This window comes from Diceros bicornis, chromosome 15 (assembly GCF_020826845.1).
Source record: "Diceros bicornis minor isolate mBicDic1 chromosome 15, mDicBic1.mat.cur, whole genome shotgun sequence".
NCBI lineage: Eukaryota > Metazoa > Chordata > Mammalia > Perissodactyla > Rhinocerotidae > Diceros > Diceros bicornis.
In genome coordinates this window covers 42,345,085-42,356,822 of record NC_080754.1, presented here as the reverse complement: position 1 = coordinate 42,356,822, position 11,738 = coordinate 42,345,085, and the positions used below count along the sequence as shown (strand labels likewise).

Sequence of the window (11,738 nt, the reverse complement as noted above, 5' to 3'; positions counted from 1 at the left end):
CAGCCTCCATTTCCTTTCTGAACCTTTGGAGACGTAGAAGTGCTGATCAAATGTTACGTACACATTTTTTGGACCCCTCTCTCCCCAGAAAGGTGGGGTCAGTGGGCATTTCCTTGAGGGTATAGAGTGCCCACAAAGCATCCTTTTTTAGAGCTTTTCTGTTAAAATGGTAATACAACACACGCATAAAAGAGTCCTTCTAGTATTATTTCCAAAGGCCTCGCTTTGGTAAAAAGTTTTAGTATTGTTAAAATAGATATTCAAAGGATCTTCGTCATAATGCTTACAGTATTGGTGTAGGTTCTGTTAGAAACGCCATACAAGATGATTCTGCGTGGATCCCATTTGCGGAAGCTCGCATGCATTGCTTCAGGGGAAAACGTGGTCTCCAGCTCTATTAAGTTTCTCTGACTACTTCTAACAACGGGTATATTAGCCTCAATTCTGCTGCAGGTTGTGAACACATCTAAGTTGAACTCAAAATACTTAGTTTGACTTTTAAACAGCTCAAGTGGTAACAGGTGGGGAGAGGGCTCCGCCGAAACGCGCGAGGAGGTGTGGAACTGTGGAATTTGAGTCAAGAGAAGGCCACCCATTTAAAAAAGAGAGCGATGCGAAACAATTTGCAGCACACAGTATGTACATTTTTGGGCACCCTCTTCCGCCAGAAAGGTTGTGACGGGGCAATTGGAGCCCCCAAAGTTGCTGTTCCCTAGGTGAGGAAGTTACTCCAGGGCTACCAACGCTTCAAGAAGCTTAAGGGCAGGATGCCCGCGCGCAGCGGAATGCAGATGCGCGGGGCAGGCGGTGTCCGGGCAGTTTACTCCAGGGCGGCTGGAGGCACAGACCGGCTCGAGCGGGCAAGCAGCGGGCACGGGGGGGCGGGGACGTAGGGGCGGGTCAGCGAGGGGAGGGCGATTGTGTCGGGAGGCGAACAGGGCGTAGGCGGCGGCGGGAGGAGCCCAGAGCCAGTGATGTAAGGAGTAGAGGGATCCCGCCGGGAAAGTCAGCGCTGCGCAGTGAGACCCCGGGGGTGTGGGGCGGGGGATCCCAGTCCCCGCCCTGTTTTCCCCGCCCCTCCCCCTGCCTCCTGCACGCCCCTCCCCCCTCCTCCCCTCTGGTTGGAAAGTTTCTAGAATCTCTTCCCAGCGGCCTTTGCGGTTCCAACATGGCGGAGCTGACGGTGGAGGTTCGCGGCTCCAACGGGGCTTTCTACAAGGTACCGACCCTTCTGCTGCTTTGTCCGGTCTGCTGGGGGCTGGGGCAGGTTTGCGGGAGGGTTGGTGGTCCGGGAGAGGGAGGTTTGGGGTCGAAAAGGGCGGTCAGGCCAGACCCGGGGCCGCAGGGTTCCTCGCTTCTCCCCCCTCCACCGCGGTTTAACGGTCTCGGGGGCCCGGGCTCCGTTATGTTTTGAAACAACACGCCGGACACCTCTTGTGTTTTCCTGGTGGTGAACCCTCCTCGGGGATGCTAGTGCAGCCCTCGGCGGGCCGGGGAGGAGGAGCCGAGCCGCTGCTGGGCGGCGGGGAGCTCCCTGGGAGCAGGCCCGAGCTGGGCGGTGGGGGAGTCGTGAAAGGAGGCGGTGGGATTGTGTGGTCACAGCGGTTCCCCCGCCCCTCGGACGGGGCCGAGCGGGAGCGCCTGGGCCCGTGGCTCCGACCCCTCCCCACCCCCTTGGGGGAGCGCGCCTCGGAATCTTAGGAATTCACCTTTGTACTGGGGTTTTGCGCTAATAAACTTCAGCGTCCGAAGGGGAAGCGGGTACCGGATTGAGGGTTAGGATCGAGGAAAGAAAACTAGAAAACCTTGAAGTGTGGCGGGTTGAAATATTTTTGCGGCCTGGGAAATTGGGCGGCGCCTTAGCCCCTTTATTACGGAAGAAAAGGCTAGAGTTCTAGGCGTTAAAGTAAGATTTAAAGTGTGAGATGGATCACGGAGGCAGGTGGGGGAGGTGACTCGTTTTTTTATATCAGTTGTCCAGTGTTTTGGGAAGGAAGTGTTGATTTTTTGTTTTTTCCCCCACGAGGTTTTTTGTTTGTTTCCATCGAGAGGAAGGAGATGCATTACTATGGGGATAGGGGCTGGAAAACGGAAGAGGCATTCAAGAGTAGAGGAATTTAGTAGGAGCTTTCAGTGTTGGGGTCACTTAACTGAAAATGAAATCCTTACAGTTTAGTTTTGCCATTATAACGGTTCCTTCTCCCTATTCTCCCTTTCTCCCAAAGTGTGCCACGATGTTACAAGATCAATACCGAATCTCCCCAGCTGTTGTCTGTCAATCAGTCTCACTAAGCCAGCATCTCAGATGTTTGAGAGTCCTGGCTATTTTTATGGAGGGCCTTCTCCTAATATAGGAGTAATGTGCATACGCAGAATGTATTCTCACTGGGTTTCATTTCAGCGTACCTTTTATCGTACGGGATTTTATTTTATTTGGTGGTCGTAATTTCCTATTTGCAGCGTTGTTTTCCTTTTCTAGTTTACTGATTAGCTGTGTGGATTTGGTTTAGCTGTCACGTGGTAAGAGCGTAGTGGGGAATCACAGTTGGCGTCTAAAGGATCTCCCTAAGCTTTTTACAAATTTAAATCTCCTTAGGTGGTCAACGTAAAGTAAAGACAGTGTCTGCCTGGGGGAAAGGAGTCTTTCAGTGCGTGACGAGTTATATTAGAAGTCTAGGTGTAAAACTTGGTGTCAGACAAAGGACCTAAGTGAAATTTGAGTAGACGTTTAATTGACTTCTGTTCTTATTGAAACCTAGTGGTTGCCTTCTCTGAACCACTGCGTATACAGTTGTGTCACAGTGCACAAAGAATGGGCTTACTATACTTTTCCAGTCAAGGGTAGAAAAGGGTCATCATTTTTGAATCAACACCCCCACCTCCCCCCCGAAAAGTTTCAAATTCTATTTGGCAGTACGGTCCTTGTATAAGATTAGGAGGTGTGCGTTTTTTTCTTGCATACTGAAAAATAGAAAAGGATTGTTTTGCCTTTACAAATCATTTTGCAGCATGTAAATGGTAGGTAGGCGAACACCATTTCTTTTTAGCCGAGTATATTTTATGTTGGTCGCCTGCTGTGCAAGATATTCATTTCTTCCTTTTTTAATGAGATTCATTATGTAATATCATCAGTTTGAAAGTTTTAGTAAAAGTTGTTTACAATCTTTGGTTTCTCATCGTATTTTTTTTTTTAATCAATATACAGTAAATCATATGTTCCCATTTTGGAACTCGGAAGTATTTATTGTTGGTCCCTATCCATACTCTACAAAGCTGCTTGATTCCACTTAGACCTTGACTCAGTTACCCATTTTTACCTAACAAAGTAAGGTGGTTCTTTGGCAGAGGTTGGGAAGAATGCTAGCCACGTTTGTGTGTACTAAAATAATTGCACTTGAACGTTTGGAATTTTATGTTCTCCCATAATCCACTTGTACATGCACTCTGTGGAAACTGTGCTCTTCCAGAGTGAGAATGGTGAGGTGGAACGATTCCTGGATTTGAAGTTAAACAAATTGGAATTCTAGGTCTGTACTTCAGCTTGTCATTATCTAGTAGTGGACCCCTAAATTAATCTTCCTAGATCTATTTTCTTTTGTATGAAATGAGGGGTTTGAAGTAGTTCAATAGTCTCCAGTATTTTTTATCCCATGAAACCGCCCACTTGGAAAAAAATTGGTTTACTGCACAATTTATTTTTAACTGTGAATTTTTTGAGATTAATTTGCATATAGTAAAATTGACCTTTTTTGGTGTACAGTTGTATGAGCTTTGATAAATGCTCACGGTTGTGTAAACACCCCAACATGATGAAGAGAGAGAATAGTTAGACCATCCCCAAAATTTTCCTTACGCTCCTTTGTAGTCAGCAGCCTCTCTCCTCACCCCCAGACCCTAGGGGTGGTTTTCTGTCCCCATAGTTTTGCCTTTTTCAGAATGTCCTATATGAGGAATCATACAGTGTACTGGGTAGCGTTTTGAGTCTGACTTCTTTCATTTAGCATAGCAGCAATTTTAAGTAATTTTTTCTAATTTAAAAAATAAATACACGGTCAGTGAGGGAATTTTGGGAACCGTCAGAAAAAACCAGTTGCCTTGAGATAACAGCTGTTAACACTTTGGTGTAGTATTTTTTGTTTCATTGGTGGTTTTCAGTGTACAGGTGATTCTGATTTGCCTCTTCCTTTCCTCCTCTTCCCTTCGCCCTCTACACAGACACACACACACTTGGCTGTAAATGTGTATTGCCATTGAAGAATTTCAGAGTCATGGGATTAGTAACCAGTATCATCATGCCTTGAGGCAGTGCTCTGTAGACATTGATTAAAGATTTTCTAGTGGAACTGAAACTTCATTTCACAAATTAATTGGAACTATTGAAAAGCTGAAGATTTGACTGAATAGGAATCTTTTTTTCCCAAAAATATTTACACAAATAGTAGCAAGCTGAATACTTTGTTCTGCATCTTGATTTTTTTTCTTAGCAGTAGTTAGAGAACAACTTGATATGCTCATGTTTGCAGCCCTATAAATCTGTGGGGATTGGAAAGAATGAGAGATAGGTTAATTAAGCATTTGATGGGGGATATCATTTTATATAAAAATTTGCTTTTATAGCCTTTCTACCTGGAGTGCAGCATCTGAGGGTTTATACTACTGGCTTTTTAAGGTGCCTTTTTTTCTTTTTAAAGCTTTGAGATAGACTTTACGCTCTGTGATTGTTAACAAGTGTATTTACAATGTTGTGTAATTTTCTTTTAGAACATTTCCATTACTGCTCAAAAAACCCTGTGCCCATTTGCAGTCATTAAAATGCTTTTTAACTGATGTGTATGATGTTAAGCTTTGTAATAGCATTGCAACTTGCATAGCCGTGACAGAATATAATTTTAGATAGAAGTTGGGCCGGCCCTGTGGCTTAGGGGTTAAGTGCGTGCGCTCCGCTGCTGGTGGCCCGGGTTTGGATCCCGGGCGCGCACCAACGCACCGCTTCTCCGGCCATGCTGAGGCCGCGTCCCGCATACAGCAACTAGAAGGATGTGCAGCTATGACATACAACTATCTACTGGGGCTTTGGGGGGAAAATAAATAAATAAAATCTTTAAATAGAAGTTGAAAGTTAAATCTCAATTTCTGGCTCATGTAGAGGAAAGTTTCCACGGTGTTCCAAGGAAATATGTAATCTCTAAGATGGCTGAATGAAGTGTGAGGCGTTCTCCATAGAAGATGGAATTAATTTTAGAGCACTGCGATTTCTGCTTTAACTGTGTAATTGGTTGACTACAAAACAAATTTCAAAGTACTACAGTATTTCCAGAATTTATTACTTCAGCTTAATTTAATGTTAGAACGAAATGTGAGATTCACTAAATTTTGGAGTAGGTTTATTATCACTAATGATGATGATCTGTAGAGTTGTAGTAAAGGAATTGTGTTCTGAGAGTGTACTGACTTTTCACAGTTAGTATGGAATATTGTTGATTTTTTTTTTTGTGAAGATCAGTAACTGAGGAAAAGATGGTGTCTGTCTTAATAATATTAGGGAAATTCTTTTAAATTAAAAAACATACTGTTCCAGATACTTTAAAGATAATTTTTAGTTGTACGTGTTTTAACATGCAATTTTTATAAAAATGTAGAGGAACTAAGATTTAACTAACCGAAAAGCCCATTTAATTTTTAAAAATTAAACTTTTTTTTTTGTATAACGAGAACCATACGTGATTATGAAAAATCTGAAAACCGAAAAGCAAAAAAAAATCTTATTTACCTAGAGATATATTGTCAAGGCCTTGGCTCTGTACACTTACGGAAAATATACTTTTTTCCGTATTTTTACTTTTATGCACCTGTATATTTTATGTGTTATCAAATGTTTGCCTTCTGTAAGATAATAGTATAGAGTACAAGTGCGTGTTATTTACTAGATATCTATGAAGCTTATACCTATATTTCCTGATTTTGCGCTCTCAAGGACTCCATGAGGTATTGTTTTTATCCCCATTTTAAATATTAGGAAACTGCAATGGTGAGTAAGTAACTTGTCCAAGATTACTCTGTAGCTGAAATGAGATTTAACTCTAGGGCTTCTTACTTCCGATTGCCTAGTTGAACATAGCATTAGAGGTTCTTCAAAGGAAGTCTCAGGGTAGTGAGTTTTCATTTTGGTTAGGAAGACAGCGCAGATACTTGACTGGATTATAACTCAAGAAATGAATTCTGTACCACAGTGTTAAGGATGTAGGCAAACTAGCCTTTTTGTGGTGGGAAGAGCAATATGTGTTCCGTGATTGATCCCTAATTCTTGTATTAAATGGCTAAGATCTTGGTTTATTCATCTGCAGTTTGAGACAGTTGGATTTGTTTTAACAAATGTATCGAGTGGTGGAGTCTGCTAGGTTCAGTTAGTTCACTAAGGTCCTGTCTAGCTTTGACAGCAATAACAGCTATTATATATTGAGTATTCAGACTACTGGAAGTACTTTACATGAATTTATCTCATTTAGTCCTCTCAAGCACAGTGAAGGAGATAATGTTACCCCCAATTGAGGAAACTGAGGCTAAGTGAATCTGGGTCATAAAATTAATAAGAGGCTGACTCAGACTTTGATCTTTCAGACTCCAGAGAGCCTGGTCTCTTTAATGATTACAGTGATTTTTGTTTTTCAAATGCAAATATATGGCTTATCAGATTAGTAATTACAAATTATTACTAATTAATACAATGGAAGTCAAGAGGACTGAATTGAGAGGATTCCTGGAGAAATGATGTGAGCTGTGTGTTCACTTTGCAAAAATTTTGCTCTTCCCAATATGGTAGCCACTAGCCATGGAGCTGAAATGTGCTGGTCTGAATTGTGTAATGGTAAAATCCATACTGAGTTTCAAAGACAGTATGAAAAAAAGAACATAAAACATAATATTTAAATATGGATTACATGTTGGAATAGTATTTGGATATGTTAGATTAAATGAAATTATTATTAAAATTAATTTTACCTGTTTTTTCCCCTTATTTTGATATGGCTACTAGAAATTTTAAGATTACATAGATGGCTCAAATTATAACTTGTGTTGCATATTTTTGATTTATACTATCCTTAATTGTTAGCTTTATATTGTTGATTATGTAAGGTATTGGGGAAATATTTGAAATGCTTTGTGTATGCATATATATGAAACTACTGATTCAAATTTCCTTATGATGTGACACATCTTGGTAATCTTATCACGTAGTATTTCTGAGTATCAGAAGGCTTTAAAAGATTCTTCAGCAGATGTTTAATAGTAAGACATTGTGTTGTGATGGTTCTGTTAAATTTTCTAGGACCAAATCTTCATAAAGAATAGCTGGAGCAAAACAAAATTAAACAATGCAAAGCGTTGTTTTGTTAATCTGAACATGTATATTTACATGTATAACAATCCCTTTAATTTATTTATGCTTATATTGAAGAGGCTGAAAGCCATGGCAAAATTGAACCAATATTAATTCTCAGTTGTTTTAACTTGTCTCCCATACTCTAGCCTCAGCATTTTTTGCTTAGCTTTTTTGGGATGATGAGTAGAGGTCTCCCCCAGTAATAAGTGATGTTTATAGTTATTGTTGACAAGGGAACATGCATTCCCCATCAAGATTTCTTCAGGATCAGGAATCTCATCTTTCAGGCCCCTGTCTCTCCGCCTTTCTTAGTCTGGCTCATTAATCATGATAAAACTTTTCTTCTTTCTCTTCTGTTTCATAACTTTTTGCTTTTATAGTTTTTCAGGTTTGTATTTTCAACTCTTAAATTTTTCGGTGACTTGATATGTGTACTTAGTACATAGTAGGCCTTCAGTACATATTTTTTGCGTGAACAAGTGAATCAATCATTATTGGCTTCTGGACACTCGTTGATTTGTTGTTAATCTTAGTATAATGGCATATATACAAAACTAACTTCATCATTTCTGGTTTTGATTTAAATTGCATGTGAATTTATTTTTAGGGGTTGTGTATTGATCCTGGTCAAGTTCAGATATTGTCATAGAACTGAACGCATACATAGAGATACAGAGAATGTCAGCTTTTTGCAACAGGAAAATCATAATAGTTTTGGGTGGCCATTTGGAACCACTGAGTCATTCTGTTTCAAGGAGAGCTATTGGATTATAAGCTTGTGAAATTAACAAACCAAGAACATTACTGGTATGCAAACATTAGTAGATAATTATTCGTTCTTATGAAATCCTCTCATTGTCTTTTTTAAATTCATAACAGTTAAATCTTCAGTACAAATGAAGTCTGAAGGCCTGCCTTGAATAATTTTTTTCCTTAATAGTACTTATTCCTTAATGATGCAGTAATTTCTGTAATGTGTAATTAATAAATTTGCACACTTTATTTGTAGAGCATATGTCCATTGATTTTTGAAATAATTTGCATTTGTAGATTTAGTTATGTAGGTCTTTAAAAAAAGGATGTCTTGTTTGAAATTAAGAAATTTTTTGATTGCAGTAGCAGTCCTGAATGTGCTTGTTTGTTTTTTTTTTTATAAATTTTTATTTATTTATTTTTTTCCCCCAAAACACCAGTAGATAGTTGTATGTCATAGTTACACAGCCTTCTAGTTGCTGTATGTGGGACGTGGCCTCAGCATGGCGGAAGAAGCGGTGCGTCGGTGCGCGCCCGGGATCCGAACCCGGGCCGCCGGCAGTGGAGCGCGCGCACTTAACCGCTAAGCCACGGGGCCGGCCCAAATGTGCTTGTTTTTGAAATCAAATTACATGTCAAATTTTTTAGGTATTATAAACATCAAAGAAGTTTGTTACTTAGAATGTAGATTTGAGATCCCTAAAGATGGAAAAATTAAAAAGATATGGAGAGTGGTGATGTATATATGTGCTGTATGGAAGAAGTACTGGTTAATGAAGAGTTTAAGATATATCTCAACTCTTTAAAATAAATGTTTATATGGTAGTTCTTCCTTATATGCAGGGAATACATTCCAAGACCCCCAGTGGATGCTTGTAACCGGAGATAGTACCGAACAATAAAATATATATTATGTTTTCTTCTATATGTAGGTACTATGATAAAGTTTAACTTATAAGTTAGGCACAGTAAGAGATTAACAACAATAACTAAAAATAAAATAGAGCAATTATAACAACATACTATAATGAAAGTTACCGTGGCTCTTAGCAACCTTAGTATACGATTTTTTTTTCTTTCCATAAGTTGAGAACTTTCACCTTTTGACTTAAAGGAAGCACCTTATGGCTTCTCTTTGGCATGTCTGAATTGCCGGCATCACTGCTGTTGTGCTTTGGAGCCAGTATTAAGTACAGTCAGGGTTGCTTGTACACAAGAATTATGATACAGCGACAGTCGCTCTGATAACTTAGATGGCTGCTAAATACAGTGTGGATATGCTGGACAAAGGAATGATTCACTTCCTGAGCAGGAAGGGCGAGAGATTTCATCACGCTACTTATAACGGCGCACAATTTAAAACTAATAAATTGTTTGTTTCTGGAATTTTCTATTGAATATTTTCGGATTGCGGTTGACTTCTGGTAACTGAAACTGGAAAGCGAAACAGAGGAAAAGGGAGGATTAGCGTACAGGCATATACATATATATAATTTTACACATATGCATAAGTATAAATAAGATTGCTTTATTGTAATCACTCCTCCCTTTAATTTTCTTGGCTCCTCTTCATCGCTTGCTCTCCTCATCCCCACTCCATTTCAGGTAACCTGTTCATAGCCAAGTATACAGGGTACCAGATTTTTCTCCGTACTCATAGAATGGTACATAGATACACATTCAGATACAAATATAGGTCTTTTCAGTGTTGTTCTATAAAATAATCTACGTCTTGGTTGTTTTCACTTGGAGTGTAATTTATTTGTTTTATAATGGTATATGATATTGTATGGTAAGAATTACCATGAAATCCAGCCAATTCCCAGTTAATAGACACTCACTTTGTTCTCAGTTTTTTGCCTCTCTACATACCTGTTTCCATTGGGTAGGTTTTGAAGAGTGGGATAGCTTGGTGGAAGGGAATTTTTTCTTAATTCTAGTAAATGTTAACGGATTACTTTTCCAAAAGGCTTCCTATTTCTTCCATTGATGAATGTCAACTCCTTGCTAGAAGTGGGTTTTGTAATTCTTAATTTTTGCCAATTTGTTGGCTGTAAAGGGTTATTTCATAGGAACTTGGATTTGCAGATCTCCATTTGTGAATTTTAATGTTTGTTGGCCGTTTGGATTTGTTTCTCCATAAATTCCCTGTTTGCCCATTTTGCTACTGGGGTGTTCTTTGTCACTCTTTGAAATCTCTTAGGACTATTTATTATAAGAGTAGCTCCTCCCCATCTGTTATTTGTTGACTTTCTGGTATCCCTGGCCATAGAGAAGTTTTATTTTTTACATAGTGAACTATTTTTTCTATGTTAAGGCTTCAGAGTTTCCAGTCTTGGTTACGACAGCCTGTGTTCAGATTGTATATATTAATTTTCTAGATTTTTTTTGTAGTGTTTTATTCACTTGTTTTATATTTGCTACATCAAGACTTACTTTTGAATATTAATAGGCAATTGTGCTAGCACCACGGTAAATAATCTCTATTTTTTTTTTTTTTTTTTTTTTTGGTGAGGAAGATCAGCCCTGAGCTAACATCCATGCTAATCCTCCTCTTTTTGCTGAGGAAGACTGCCTCTGAGCTAACATCTATTGCCAGTCCTCCTCCTTTTTTTCTCTTTTTCTCCCCAAAGCCCCAGTAGATAGTTGTATGTTGTAGTTGCACATCCTTGTAGTTGCCGTATGTGGGACGCGGCCTCAGCATGGCCGGAGAAGCGGTGCGTTGGTGCGCGCCCGGGATCCGAACCCGGGCCGCCAGTAGTGGAGAGCGTGCACTTAACCGCTAAGCCACGGGGCCGGCCAGTAATCTCTATTTTAAAGTTTTGTGTTTTTTTTTTTTGCATGTAGGGGAATGAAGTACTTGCTCTTTTTAGCCAAATCTCTCTCACTTCTGGGATTGGGGTGGGTAGAGGATATCCAGCATCCAGGAGAGCTGAGTCTCAGTCAGGCTTGATAGAACCTCCTGAGAATTGCTCCAAAAAGTCTAGGGTGCTCTGGGAAGACCGTAAAGAGTCCTGGAAGGGGGACATTGTGCTTTACTATGGGGCAAATAAAGCTAGTTAGGAGTCTGTATTATTTTCTAAAGCCAGTCTTACTTTCCTTTTCTTACTGTCCTGGGCTTTTTTTTCTTTTACCTACCACATAGTACGTAGTGGATCTGAGACCAGTCTTAACAGTGAAACCACTGTACTGTGGTGTTTTCAGTAAGTGATGTTTTTTTTTGTTTTTTATTTTTTGTAATAAGGAGTTCTTTCTATATCCATTAGTTCTATACACAGTCTAGAAAGACAAAATGTTTGTTTTATTATAAATTCTTTAAATTACTTAACATAAAATCTCCAGGAAGATTTACTGTGGTATTTTGGGGGAAGAGGAGTAGCTATAAGTACTTCTAGCACACCCTTGAGTGCCCGTAGGTCAGTTTTCTCAACCCAATAGGTTTTCTCATCTGAATTATAAAACAGAAACATTCTTTTCTCAATTCTTCCAACGATATTGTGTAGCTAGTACCATTCTAGATGCATGGGAGAGAAGTTAGTTCATGACACACAATGAATGCCTTAGTGACTGGGCTGTGTTCTCTTAGAAGCCTAGTTAAGAAGTA

General features: G+C 39.7%; 1 protein-coding gene across 4 annotated transcripts in view; it reads left to right on the top strand.

Moving 5' to 3' along the window:
- The first annotated feature begins 1,140 nt into the window (after positions 1–1,140).
- FXR1 (FMR1 autosomal homolog 1) overlaps positions 1,141–11,738 on the top strand; it is a 63,293-nt gene continuing 52,695 nt past the window's right edge. For all 4 annotated transcript variants that reach the window (XM_058556288.1, XM_058556290.1, XM_058556286.1 and 1 more), the window contains exon 1: positions 1,141–1,219. In XM_058556288.1, coding sequence (XP_058412271.1) covers positions 1,169–1,219 — 51 coding nt within the window. In that variant the 5' untranslated portion in view covers positions 1,141–1,168. The remainder of the gene's footprint in view (positions 1,220–11,738) is intronic.